At 37.8% G+C, this 14670-nt stretch overlaps 1 protein-coding gene across 1 annotated transcript in view; it reads left to right on the top strand.

Moving 5' to 3' along the window:
* The window catches only part of ALMS1 (ALMS1 centrosome and basal body associated protein), a 187916-nt gene that overhangs the window by 147429 nt on the left and 25817 nt on the right, over window positions 1-14670 (top strand). Inside the window, exon 16 of the mRNA XM_052649083.1 lies at window positions 648-1810. Coding sequence (XP_052505043.1) covers window positions 648-1810 — 1163 coding nt within the window. The remainder of the gene's footprint in view (window positions 1-647; window positions 1811-14670) is intronic.

The following is a 14670-nucleotide window of genomic DNA, read 5'->3' as shown; positions in this document are numbered from 1 at the left end:
CGGCATGAATCCTTTATACAGGCAGTGAATTTTCTGAATCTTTATATAAACCATTCTTTTTTTTTTTTTTTATGGCAAGGAAAGTTTGCTTGCTTTTGGAGGCTAGCAGACCAGGGGGAGTGTGGATGAGACATGTCCAAAGGCTGACTCCCCCACTGACAACCAGTGGGTAAGAGCTTTTAAAGGCAAGTTTCAGGGTGTATACATAGAAAGAGGGGACTACATGCAGAAACTGCAGTCAGCTCTGACAGTCGTCTTGGAAGTGGTCATGCAGTGGTTTGATCAGCATCATCTTGACTGTTTTAAGTATAGTTAATCTTCAGTTCCAGGGTCAATTTGTTCCCATTTCTTTGAGGCCATTCTCAGAATTGTGGCACTTATTTCACGGATACAGTCTGGCCATCATGTAGTTAACTTCTCCCACCTTCCCATCTCTGTGGAAAGGGAGGCTAAGCTGACGGCCTTGTAGTCCAGGAAAGGCTTGGGGACTGCCCACTCTTGCCTAACTGCATCCCTGACCTATATAAACTGTTATTTCCTTCAGTCTTTGTTTTGTATATAAAGAATTAAATGTGAATACTATTTCTAAATGGAATGCAGATATTTTGAAAGTACTTCAGAATCTTTTTTTTTTCCCTTCTTTTCAGAATCCAAATGTCATTCGGAATTTGAAAATACTACCCATTCTGTATTCAGGTCAGCTAAGTTTTACTTTCATCATCCAGTGCACCTATCAAGTGATCAAGATTTTTGCCATGAATCCTTAGGAAGAAGTGTTTTCATGAAGCATTCTTGGAAAGATTTCTTTCAACATCATCCAGACAAACAAAGAGAATACACTTGTCTTCCTTCCCCTTGTCAACATATGGAAAAGACTAAGACAGATTATACCAGAATACAGAGCCTCAGTATCAATGTAAACTTGGAAAACAAGGAATTGAAGCATGCTTCTAAAAGTCAGGCTAGAGATTTTCCAAAATCTGACAAACAAATTAATGATCTAAAAAGGGATCCTAAGGCCACCCCAGAGCTAACAACCGAGCACACTGTGAGTTTGAATGAACTCTGGAACAGATATCAGGAACGACAGAAGCAACAGAAACCTGAGTTCAGTGCCAAGAAGGAACTTTCCTTGGTGGAGCGACTTGATCGTTTGGCTAAACTTCTTCAGCATCCCATCACACATTCTCTTCAGCCCTCAGAAAGTACACAGGATGACAGCAGAGGGGAACAAGATGTTAAGGAATGGGGTGATAAACAGCAGCAGCAGAAAAACAAGCTTCAGAAAAAGAAACAGTATAAAAGCCTGGAGAAATGCCATAAAAACACAGGTGATCTTAAAAAAAATAAGATTCTTTCTACTCATCAAGCTGGGAGGTCCAATCAGATTAAAATTGAACAGTTTAAGTTTGATAAATACATTCTGAGAAAACAGCCAGGTTTTCATTATATAAATAACACTTCTTCGGATTCTAGACACTCAGAGGATAGTGAGCTGCTCACAGATACGGCCACCAACATCCTTTCTACCACCACTTCTCCTGTGGAATCAGATATACTGACCCAAACAGATAAGGAAATGACTTTGCATGAGAGGAGCAGCTCAATTTCCACTATTGACACTGCCCGATTGATCCATGCTTTTGGCCATGAAAGAGTTTGTTTGTCACCCAGGCGAATTAAATTATACAGCAGTGTCACCGACCATCAGAGGAGATACCTTGAGAAGCGGAGCAAGAAAAACAAGAAGGCATTGAATACAGGTTATCCCCAAATTACTTCAGAGCACACCAGAAGGAAACACATCCAGGTACATGGCTACAAATTCCATCTGGCAATGTGACTGCCTTTTTCATGGACTTCTTTAGTTCAGCTTTGCACACAGGTGAAAAAAAGCCAATTGCCCTTTCCTCCCTATAATATTTCTTACCAACTGGAAAAGAGTGAGAAAGTGTAGCACAGTGCTATTGTGAGTTGTCATTCTTTTCATCAACATTCATTTACAAATTACCCTTTGGATGAAAGGCTTTGCTGCTAAATGCTGCAGAATCTGCAGAGTATACCCTTGGTACAGTGGAACTTCAAGTTTAGAATGACCTTCATTCTGAACAATATTGCCTGCTTCTTTTTTGCCTGTTGATTTTGTTTATTCATTCCTCCCTATCTTTTAAGAAATTTTGAGATTCTTTTAAGCACACATGTACATACACACATACATATATAAGTAATATGATATGATTTATTTAAGTAGATGAAGAGATGGAATGATAGAAAGTTAGATTGAAGCCAGGGTGGAGTGAGCTACAACATGATTTTTAAAACAAATGAGTGAATAATTAAGAGTAATGGGAAGACAAGTTGATACCTTGTGGATGTGGTTCCTAAAAGTGAGTCACAAATTTTGCTGTATGTTTTCTACCAGTTAATATTGGTAGAATTTTGTGATCAATTACATAACTCTAGTAGAAAAACAAAATTTTCAAGAGCAGTACAGATATCTCTGGTTTTAAAGACTTAAGAGAAATTTCATCTGTCCTCAAGAAGGCATTGTGGTGTAACAAAATCCTCAACGGAGTCCTTACAATATGTTCTCAGTAACAATAGTCATATGAGGCTAATATGGCCTTAATGTAGAGAATTCCATAAAGGCAGATTTTACAGGGTCAGTAAATGCAGACCATCACTTTAACCCAAGATAAAATTTATTTGGAGACGTGCTCTCCAAATAAGGGTACTTGCAAAATGGTTCATTGGAATATGAACCTTTTAAAGTTTATGTTTTGTCTATGTTTTACAATATATAAATACAGCAATAATACATAATTTATAAGTATCTAATAATTTCTGCTCAGAAATATTTAATGAGTAGAACCCAATGATTAAAACAATTTGGAGACCACTAGTCTAGTGGGAAGAAGGCACAAAACATTCAGACATTTACCATAAATATTATTTCTCATAATTGAGTTTTTGGTAGGTACTTACATGTATAAATACTTACATGTATAAATAGTACAATAAGATTTTTTTTTAAGTAAGCAAAGAATAGGGAAAATCACGATTGAGGCATTTTGTTCCATAGAGGAGATAGGGGGAAAGGATGCAGATAGAGCATTTTGGAGGGGGGTGGGGGGAAGTGTAGTAAAATATATAGCGTGAAGTCTACAGTTTTATCATTTTAAAGTGTACAATTCCATGCTACCAAGTATATTCACAGTGTTTTACAACTATCACCATGTCTCATCCCAGAACTTTTCATCACCCTTGGAGAAACCTCATTAAGCAGTCACTCTTTTCTCATTCCTACCAGTCCCTGACAACCACAGAATTCTACTTTGTGTTTCTGAACTTTCCTACTCAGATTATTTCATTTAATTGGAATCACATCATATGTGATCTTTGTGTCAGGCTTCTTCGACTTTAGGATAATCTTCTGAGATTTCTCCATGTCCTAGCATCTGTCAGTAGTTCATTGCTTTTTATGGCTGAATAATAATATTTGTTTAGACATTTTATTTATCTATTCATCCATTCATGGACATTTGAGTTGTTTCTACCTTTTGGCTATTGTGAATAGACCTCATGGACATTTGAGTTGTTTCTACCTTTGGGCTATTGTGAATAGACCTAACATGAACATTTGTGTACAAGTTTTTTACATCTTCCTTAGAAAAACATCTATTCAGGTCTTTGTCCACTTTTAAATTGTTTGTCCTTTATGTTTTGAGTTGTAAGAGTTCTTTATATCTTCTGGATTGTGGAATCTTACCAGATGTGTAATCTGCAAATGTGTGTTTTCTGCTCACTCACTGCTCTTTGCTGCATGGCATTGTACATTTAATGGAGCCCCAGGGTGCCTGTCTTTTCTTCTGTTGCTTGTGCTTTTGGTGTCATATTTAAGAAGCCGTTGCCAAATCCAGAGTCATGAGGATTTGTTCATTTATTTTTTTCAAGAATTTTATACTTTCAGTTCTTTCACTTGCATCTTGGATGTAATCTTGGATGTAATGCATCTTGGATGGTATGAGGTAGGGGTCAAACAGACTTCCCTGGTGGCTCAACTAGTAAAGAATCCGCCTGCAATGCAGGAGACCCTGATTAGACTCTTGGGTCAGGCAGTTCCCCTGGAGAAGGGATAGGCTACCCACTCCAGTATTCTTGGGCTTCCCTGGTGGCTCAGATGGTAAAGAATCCGCCTGCATTGCAGGAGACCTGGGTTTGATCCCTAGGTTGGGAAGATCCTCTGGAGGAGGGCATGGCAACCCACTCCAGTATTCTTGCCTGGAGAATCTCCAGTAACAGAGGAGCCTGGCGGGCTATGGTCCGTAGGGTTGCAAAGAGTCGGACATGACTGAGCAGCTAAGCACAGCACAGCACAGAAGTCAAACATCATTCTTTTCCACATAGGTATCCAGTTGTCCCAGCACCAGGTGTTGAGACTGTTCTTTCCTTAATGAATGGTCCTGACACCACTGACCACAGGTGTGAGGGTTTATTTCTAGGCTCTCAATTCTGTTCCTTTGATCTACATGCATATCTATATGTCATTACTACACTGACTTGATTACTATAGATTTGGTAGTAAGTTTTGGGGTTTTTAAAAAATATTTATCTATTTGTTTTTATTGGGCTGCCTTGGGTCTTAGTTGTGGGAAGCAGGGTCTTCATTGCGTCATGCAGCATCCTTTGTTGTAGAGCACAGGCATCAGTAGTTTTGATGCTTAAGTTGCTTCACAGCATGTAGGATCCCTGACCAGGGATTGAACCCATATCCCCTGTATTGGAAGGCTGATTCTCAACCACTGGACTACCAGTAAATTTTAAAATTGAGAAGTATTAGCCTTACAACTTTTTTTTTTTTTAAAGACACTTTTGGCCAGTCGGGGTCTTATGTCTCCATATGAGTTTTAGGATCAGCTTTTTTATTTCTGCTGAAAATGTCATTGGGATTTTGATATAAATTGCATTTAATAGGTGGTTTGCTTCAGGGCTTAATGCCATCCTAATGATATTGTCTTCCAGTCCATGAATACAGAATGTCTTTTGATTTCTTTAGATCTTTAATGTCTTCCAGCAGTGTTTTGTAGTTGTCAGTGTGCAAGTGTTATGTTATTTTTCTTTCAGTTTGATTGAGATATAATTGGCATATCTGTTTGAGTACAGCATAATGACTTATCTTTTATTGTTCTTCAGTCGCAAAGTCATGTCTAACTCTTTGTGATCCCGTGGACTGCAACAGTCCAGGCTCCTCTGTCTTCCACTGTCTCCTGGAGTTTGCTCATATTCCCATCCATTGAGTCGGTGATTCTGTCTAACCATCTCATCCTCTGCTCTCCTCTCCTCTTGCCTTCAGTCTTTCCCAACATCAGGGTCTTTTCCAGTGAGTCAGCTCTACGCATCAAGCAGCAAAAGAATTGGAGCTTCAGCACCAGTCCTTCCAGTGAATATCCAGGTTTCCTTTGGATTGACTGATTTGATCTCCTTGTGGTCCAAGGAACTCTCAAGAATCTTCTCCAACACCACAGTTCAAAAGCATCAATTCTTTGGCACTCAACCTTCTTTATAGCCCAATTCTCACATCCATACATGACTACTGGAAAAACCATAGCTTTGACTATGGACCTTTGTAGGCAAAGTGATGGCTCTGTTTTATAATACACTGTCTAGGTTCGTCATAGCTTTTCTTCCAAGGAGCAATTGTCTTTTAATTTCATGGCTGCAGTCACCATCTGCAGTGATTTTGGAGCCAAGAAAAGAAAATCTGTCACTGTTTCCATTTTTTCCCCTTCTATTTGCCATGAAGTAATGGAATCATAAGCCATGATTGTAGTTATTTGAATGTTGAGTTTTAAGCCAGCTTTTTAACTCTCCTCTTTCACCTTCATCAAGAGGCTCTTTAGTTCCTCTTCGCTTTCTGCCATTAGGGTGTTCTCATCTGCACATCTAAGGTTGTTATTACTTCTGGCAATTTTGATTCCAGCTTGTGATTCATTCACCCTGGCATTTCACATGATGTATACATCATGAAATGATTATCACAGTATGTTTAGTGAACATCCATCATCTCCTATAGATACAAAATTAAAGAAATAAAAAAAAAATATTTTCCTTGTGATAAGAATTCTTATGCTTCCATATCTTGGCTATTCTAAATAATACTTCAGTGAATGTAGTAGTGGATTTATCTCTTCAGATTAGTGTTTTTGTCTTCTTTTGAAAAATATGCATAAGCTAATTCTTGGGTCATGTGGTAGTTCTATTTTTAATTTTGCGGGGAACCTCCATGTTCTCCGTAATGGCTGCACCCATTTCCATCCCCACCAGTAGTGCATGAGCATCCTGTTTTCTCTGCATCCTTTTCCACATTGTTATTTGCTGTATTATGCTGTCATTCTGACATGTGTTAGATGATATCCCATTATACTTCTGCTTTTTACTTTACTGATGATTAGTGATGTTGAGCATCTTTTCATGTGCTTCTTGGCCACCTGCATGTCTTCTTTGCAAAAATGTCTATTCAGATCCTTTGCCTATTTTGAAAATCAGGTTGTTTAGTTTTTTTATGTTGAGTTGTCTGAGTTCTTTACAATTTTCGTTTCTCACCCCTTCTCCAATAAATTGCTTGCAGTTATCTTCTCCCGTTCAGTAGATGGCCTTTTCTTTTTCTTGATGGTTCCCTTTACTGTGGAAAAGCTCTTTAGTTTGATGTAGTCCCATTTGTTTATTTTTGGTTTTGTTTCCCACGCCTGAGAGGATACATCCAAAAAAAAGTACTGAGACCAACCAGTGTCACATAGCTTCCTGCCTGTGTTTCCTTCAGGAAGGTTTGTCTTTTTTTGGTTGTAGTTTCAGTTCCTACATTTGTCTTTAATCCATTTTGAATTTATTTTTGTGCATGGTATAGTTCAGTGATATTAAATACATACCACCTTATGCTCCTCCCCTAGCAACCACTATTCTACCTTCTGTGTCTTAAGAATTTGACTACACTAGTTACCTCATGTAAGTGGAATACAGTATTTATCCTTACGTAGCAAGTTTATTTCCCTTAGCATTTCCTCAAGGATCATCAGTGTTGTACCATCTGACAGGATTGTCTGTTTAAAAAAAAACAACCCTGAATAATACTGCAGTGTATGTGTATACCACATTTTGTTTATGCATCCATCAGTAGATACTTGTGTTGCTTCTGCCATTAGACTGTTGTGAATATGATGCTGTGAACATGGGTGTACTGATACCCGTTCGAGACCCTGCTTCCAGTTTCTGTGGACATATATCCAGAAGGGGAGTGGCTCAGTTACGTGGCAGTTCTGTTTGTAACTGAGGACTGCTGTACTGTTTTCCGTAGTATCTACACCATTTTACAGCCCCACTAACAAGACAGACAGTTCCACTTTCTCCACATCTTTGCCAACACTTGTTATTTTCTGTTTCTTTAATAGTGGCATCCTAATATGTATGAAGTGATATCTTACAGTTTTGCTTTGCATTTCTTTCATGATTACTGATATTGAACATCTTTTTACATGCTTCTTGACCATTCACATATCATCTTTGGAAAAATGTCTGTCCAAATACTTTGTCCATTCTTGAATCATGTTATTTATTTTTTGGTCATTGAGTTGTTGAAGTTCTTTATATATTCTGAGTATTAACCTTTTATCACATATTATAAATTTTTCTCCCAACTGGTGAGTTGCCTTTTCACCTTTTTTGATTGTGTTCTTTGATGCACAGAAATTTTTAATATTGATGCAGTGCCAATTGTTGACTTTTGCTTCCTATACTTTTGAAACCATTACCAAGTCCAGTGCCATGAAACTTTCCCCTAACGTGTTCTTCCAAGAATTTTATGGTTTTAGGTGTTTATTTTGTTTTGAGGTAATTTTAGTATATGCTATAAAGTAAGGTTCCAACTTCATTCTTTTTAAGAGAGTGTGGATATCCAGTTTTCCCAGCACTATTTGTTAAGAAAATTACTCTTTTCCCATTGAGTGATCTTGGCCCCTTGTCAAGGGTCAGAGATCCTTTGATCGTAGATCCTGTGGCCATATGGCACAAAGGTTTATTTCTGTCTATCTATTCTAGTCCATTGATTTACTTGGCTTTATGCCAGTATTTCACTGTTGTATTACTGTTTTGAAATCGGGAAGTATGGATCCTCCAACTTTGTTGTTCTTTTCCAAAACTGTCTTGGTTCTTCAGTGTTTCTTATCACATTTAGTGATTTCTTACAGTTTTCAATTTTTTCATTGGTATATGATTTCTTTGAGTTTGTTTTTTGCTAATTTAGCAGCTGTGTAACTAACAAATTTGCTTAAGCTACTGTCTCAAATGTATCACTGTCAGAAATGAAGTTAGTATCTGTTGACTCCACTATTACACGAAGAATTAAGAAGTTGGTTATGCTTGCCCTACTTCTCCCCACATACAGCACACTTCCCCCAATGTACCAATATTTATTTTGTGAATTTTATGTTTATTCTGGAAGTGTTATTCCTATATTGATTGGCTTTATTTTCAAGAAGTATAACATTTTTCTTTCATATTATTAGCAAAATCACTGCATGTTTTTTAAAAGCATCAGTACTGGTCACAAGTCTTTTCAATATAACTGAGTTTATTAATTTAAATAATTATATTGTTTGGATAGATTTTTCAATAGTTTTTCAGCAGTGTGCATCTCTTCAGCTCTAGCAAATTTGAGATTATCATTCTGTCACCTTTGTATAGGAATAACAACTTGTTTGGGTATAAAACTTTTAACAGTTTTTTAGAATATTTATTGATTTGGCTGTCTCAGGTCTTAGTTGGCGCACACAGATCTTCATTGTGCAGTGTGGGATCTTTCATTGAGGCACATGGACTCTAGATGTGGCGTTCAGGCTTAGTTGCTATGTGGCATATGGGATCTTAGTTCCTTTCCAGGAATCGAACCCACCTCCCTTGTGTTGCAAGGCAGATTCTTAACCACTGGACCACAGGGGAAGTCCCAGTAATAATCTTTAATTCAGAGCTCAGTTAATTTTGTTCCCCCTTTTCTGGTTGCATATGTGTAATATATCTGTGCCAGATGCAACCATGATATATTTTTTCCCTATGTTGGATCCTGGATTTTCAAAATTTGTCAGGTTTTTAAATTTTGTTTTCTTACTTTCCCAGGGTGTGTCTCATTGTTGGTCAAAAAATAAAATTTACATACCTCACAGTTCATTCCTTTTTTTAATTATTTCCGTTTTTCTCTCTGCTGGTCTTTGTTGCTGCATAGGCTTTTGTCTCTTTGTGGCGAGTTGGAGTTACTCTCCAGTTGCCGTGCACGGGCTTCTCTTTTTGATAGCCTCACTTGTTGAGCACAGGCTCTCGGGCTCATGGGTTTCAGTAATTGCAGCACGTGGGCTCAGTTTGTGTGTCTCCTCGGCTGTAGAGCACAGGAGTCTGTAATTATGGTGCACAGGCTTAGTTGCCCTGAGGCCTGTGGGATCTTCCTGGACCAGGGATCGAACCAGTGTCCCTGCATTGGCAGGCGGACTCTTCACCACTGAGCCACCAGGGAAGCCCTGCAATTCATTCTTTTAAAGTGCAGCCATCACCCCTAATTCCAGAACATTCTTCCCATACCAAAAAGAAACTCCATGCCCATTAACAGTTGTTTCCTAGCCTCCTCTTAATTTTTTCAGGGTTCGTTTTGTAGCATGAGTCAGTTGTTGTTTATTATGGCCAAGCAGTATTTCATATGCATGTACAACATGTTTATTCATGAGTTGTTGGACGTTTGGATTGTTTCTGCTCTTTTGGCCATGATGAAAAATGCTGCAGTGAACATTAATGTACAGATTTTTGTGTCAGCATGTTTCCTCCACTTTCTTAGGTGTGTATATACCTAGGAGCACAATTGCTAAATCATGTTGTAACTCTGTTTAGGCTTCTGAGTAACTGCCAAAGTGTTTTCGAAATGGCTGCACCATTTTGCATCTGCGTCTAGTGGCTGCACCTAGATCATATTCCAGTTTTTCTACATCTTCATCAACACTTGTTTTCTGTCGTTTGGTGATAGCCATCTTATGGGTGTGAAGCGTTATGTCACTGTGATTTTAGTTTGCATTTGCCTAACAGCTACTGATATTGAGCAATTTGCATATGCCAGATGGCCATTTGTTTGTCTTCTTTAGAGAAATATCTGTGCAGATCCTTGGCCCATTCTAAAATTGAGTCACTTGTTATTTTATTACTATTTCTCTGTCTAGTCCCTTATGTTTTCCAAGCATGCCCTTACATTCTGCGACTTGCTTTTCACTTTCTTGATGGTATTATTTGTGGTACAAAAGTTTTCATTTTGACAAAACCATTCAATTTATCTTTTATTTCTTTTGTTCCTTATTCTTTTCATATAATATCTAAAACTGTTATCTAACCCATGGTTACGAAATATTTACTCTTTTTTTTTTCCTAAAAGTTTCATAATTTTAGTTCTTACTTTTAGTTTGATGAACATTTTTTAGTTAATTTTTGTACGTGGTGTTGAGGCAGTACAATTTCATTCTTTTGCCTGTAGATATCCAGTTGTCTTAATACCATTTGCTGCAAAGACTATTCTTTCCTCCACTGAACTGTCTGGGCACCCTTGGCAAAAACCAATTAATCATAAAGGAAAAAAAATTTTGTTAATTTTTTTAATGATAAAGTTATAAATGTAAGGGTTTATTTCTGGACACTGAACCTATGTCTCTCTCTATTCCACTACAACACTGTCTAATTAGTGTGAATCCTCCAACTTTGTTTTTTTCCTTTTCAAGCTTATTATTTTTAGGTCATACGAATTTTCAGATCAGCTTGTCAGTTTCTGCCCAAAAGAAGAAACTAGACAACTTGAATCTTGGGGAGGGATTGCATTGAAACTGTAGAAGAATTTAGGGAATCTTGTTACTCTAATGATATTAAATCTTCTAATCCATGAACATAGGATGTCTTTCCACTTACTTAGGTCATCTTTAATTTCTTTCAGTAATGTTTGTAGTTTCCACCTCTTTGTAGTTTGGTACTTCTTTTGTTAAAAGTATATTGAGTATTTTATTCTTTATTCTTTTTAATAACATAACTAGTTTTCTGAAGTTCAATTTGGGACTTTTCCTTGTTAGTGTAGACTAACAAGTGTAGCAAGAGAAGAGCTGACTCATTGGGAAAGACCCTGATGCTGGGGAAGACTGAGGGCGGGAGGAGAAGGGGACGACGGAGGATGAGATGGCTGGATGGCATCACCAACTAAATGGACATGAGTTTGCGCAAGCTCCGGGAGTTGGTGATGGACAGGGAAGCCTGGTGTGCTGCAGTCCATGGGGTTGCACAGAGTCTAACATGACTGAGCAGTGGAACTGAACTGTACAGGAATGTGCTGATTTTTTTCATATTTATCTTGGTCATTGCAACTTTGTTGAACTTGTTTATAAGTTTGAGTATGTTTAAGTTGTGTGTGTTCATTGGTGTTTTCTATGTAGAATAATGTGTCATCTGCAAATAGAGATTGTTTTCCATCTTCCTTTCCAATATGTCATTAATCTGTTTTTGTTGCCTAGTTGCCCTTGCTAGAACCTCCAGTACTATCTTGAATAGAAGTGGTAAGAATGAGTATCCTTGTCTTATCCCTGATTTTAGGGAGAAATCTTTCTGGTCAACATAAAGGATGATGTTTACTCTGAGATTTTTATAAATGCTCTTTGTCAGACTGAGGAATTCTCTTTTATTCCTATTTTTTTTAGTGTTTTTTTTTGTTGTTATTGTTTTACTTTTTGGCCATACTACAGAGCATGCCTGATCTTAGTTCCCCAGCTAGTCTAATCTGTACCTCCTGAAGTAAAAGGGCAGAGTCTTAACCACTGGACCACCAGGCAAGTCCCTGTTGAGTGTTTTTATTATGGAAGGGTTTTGGTTTTGCCATATGGTTTTTCTATGTATAATGAAATGACCATATGTTTTCTTTCTTTATTAACATGTGTATTGGATTGACTGATAATCATATAGGAAACCAACCTTGCCTTCCCTAGATAAATCCCTTTTGGTTTTGATGTATAATTCTTCTGTGTTGCTGGATTCAGTTTCCTAGTATTTTGTTGAAGATTTTCCTTCTATATTGATAAGGGGTACTGGTCTGTAGTTTTATTATATCTTAGCCTTTCTTTCTGAAGGTAATACTGTCCTCATAGGATGAATTGGGAAGTGATCCTCCTTGTTTTTTCTTCCTTTTGGCTGTGCTGGGTCTTCAGTGCCACGCAGGGTTTCTCTAGCTGTGGCAAGCCGGGGCTGCTCTCGCTGCAGTAGCTTCTCTTGTTGCAGAGCACAAGCCCTGGAGTGTGTGTCCTTCAGTAGCTGGGACACGGGGGCTCAGGAGTTTTGGTTCCCGGGCTCTAGTACACAGGCTCAATAGTTGTGACACACAGGCTTAGTAGCTCCACAACATGTGGGATGTTCCTGGATCAGGAATCAAACCCGTGTCTCCTGCATTAGCAGGCAGCTTCTTTACCACTGAGTCACCAAGGAAGCCTCTTGTTTTGAAGTTGTTGTTTTTTAAGTTTGTGAGTGCTTATTGTTAATTCTACTTTAAATGTTTTTTTTAGAGTTTACCAGTGAAATAGGCTTGGGCTTTTCTTTGATGGGTGTTTTCTGACTGCTGACTCAGTCTCTTTCCTTATTGTAGTTCTGTTCAGATTTTCTGTTTTTGCTTGAGTCCGTTTTGGTAGGTTATTTTTCTAAGAAATTATCTGTTTCATCGAGGTTATCTAATTTGTTGACATATAATTGTTCATAATATTCCCTTATGGTCCTTTTTAATTTCTGTGTGATTGATAGTAATACCCCCTGGTTCATTCTTAATTTATAATGATTTACATGTTCCCTTTTTTTCCCCTTGGTGAGTCTAGCTAAAATTTATCTAGTTTTTTGGATCTTTTCAAAGAACAAACTTTTGATTTCTTTTATTTTCTCTCTCTTTTTTTTATTCTCTGATTCATATATTTTCTTTTTTTTTTTTTTTAAGATTCATTTATGGCTGTGCTGGGTCTTTGCTGCTGTATGCAGGATTTCTCCAGTTGCAGCTAGTGAGAGCTACTTTCTAGCTGTGATGCGCAGGCTTCTCATTGCAGTGGTTTCTCTTGTTGTGGAGCACGGGCGCTAGGCATGTGGCATTCATTTGTTATGGCTCCCGGGCTCTAGAGCACAGGCCCAGTAGCTGTGGCATCTTAGTATCTCCACGGCATGTGGTGTCTTCCCAAACCAGGGTTTGAACCCATGACTCCTGCGTTGGCAGGCAGATTCTTTACCGCTGAGCCACCAGGGAGGCCCGTGATTCATACATGTTCATTCTAATCTACATAATTTCCTTCATTTTGCCTCCTTTGGATTTTATTTGCTCTTCTTTTTCTAGGTTCTTAAGACTGAAGATGAGGTTATCAATTTGAAATCTTTCTTCTTTTAATATATACACTTAGAGGTACAAATTTCTATAAGCTCTGCCTTCACTGCATCCAGTAAGTTTGGTTACATTTTGCTTTCATTTTCATTCATCTCAAAGTATTTTCTAATTGCCCTTGTGATTTTGTCTTTGAACATTGGCAGTTAAGAGTGTGTTGTTTAATTTCTTTTATTTCTAAAATTTTCAGTTCCTTTTTGGTTTCTAATTTCATTCCATTGTGGCCAGAGAACATATTAATACTGTGTTACAAAGCACAGTAAATATAAATGTTTTGTGACTATTTTGACCTAGCATATGGTTCCTTCTGGAGGACATTACATATGCCCTCGGGAAGAATGCATATTCTGCTTCCGTTGGTTGAAGTATTATGTATATGTCTCTAGATCTACTTGATGTATAGTGTTATTCAAGCCTTCAGTTTCCTTACTGGGCAGTCAAATTTTTCTATCCATTTTGAAAGTGTTAGATTGCAGTCTCTAGCTATTACTGCTGAATTGTCTTTGTCTTCCTGTATTTCTGTCCCTTTTGCTTTATGTATTCTGGATGTTAATTTTTTTCTGGTACCAAGCTCTGTATCCCTTGTACATTCAGATTTAATTTCAGCAAAAACTTGTATCCTAGAATGTTTTTTCCTTTCCTCTCAACCTGTTTGCTGTCTTACAAGTGAGTGTGGGGCCAGTGCCACATGTATAATCCTCTTCTTGCATTCTGATTAATTTCATTCCCTTCATCTTTTTCTCTACATTTCAGGAGACCTTTTAAAACTGTACTCTGCTCCACTGGCCAAGTTTTCTTAAAATCAAATTTGTTTTATTTTGCATAGATTAATTCTGCAATGATATAACGACATAATTACTGTCTTCATTTTTTTCCTTTGGTGCCTGGCGTTGGTTTTCCAACATATGGCATATATTCATTAACTTTTTATTGAATTGTGTTAATTTTGTTAACAACCTGTTAATCTCCCCCTGTTTTCCCAGCTTATCTTGGATCTATTTCATTAAGCCCATGTTCTTTTTAAATTTTCTCTGAAGCGAAAATGCAGATTCTTTTCCTTTTATTTATTTATTTCTGATTGCACCGGGTCCTTGTTGCTGGGCACCGACACTGTAGTTGCAGCGAGTGGGAGCCTACTCTGTGTTGTGGCACACTGGCTCATTGTGGTGGCTTCTCTCGCGTGGAGCACAGTGTCTAGACGCAGGGGC

The sequence above is a fragment of the Budorcas taxicolor genome, chromosome 11 (assembly GCF_023091745.1).
Source record: "Budorcas taxicolor isolate Tak-1 chromosome 11, Takin1.1, whole genome shotgun sequence".
NCBI classification, from domain to species: Eukaryota; Metazoa; Chordata; class Mammalia; order Artiodactyla; family Bovidae; genus Budorcas; species Budorcas taxicolor.
Note: the sequence above shows the minus strand (reverse complement) of the source record. Positions and strands in the feature narration are given on the sequence as shown.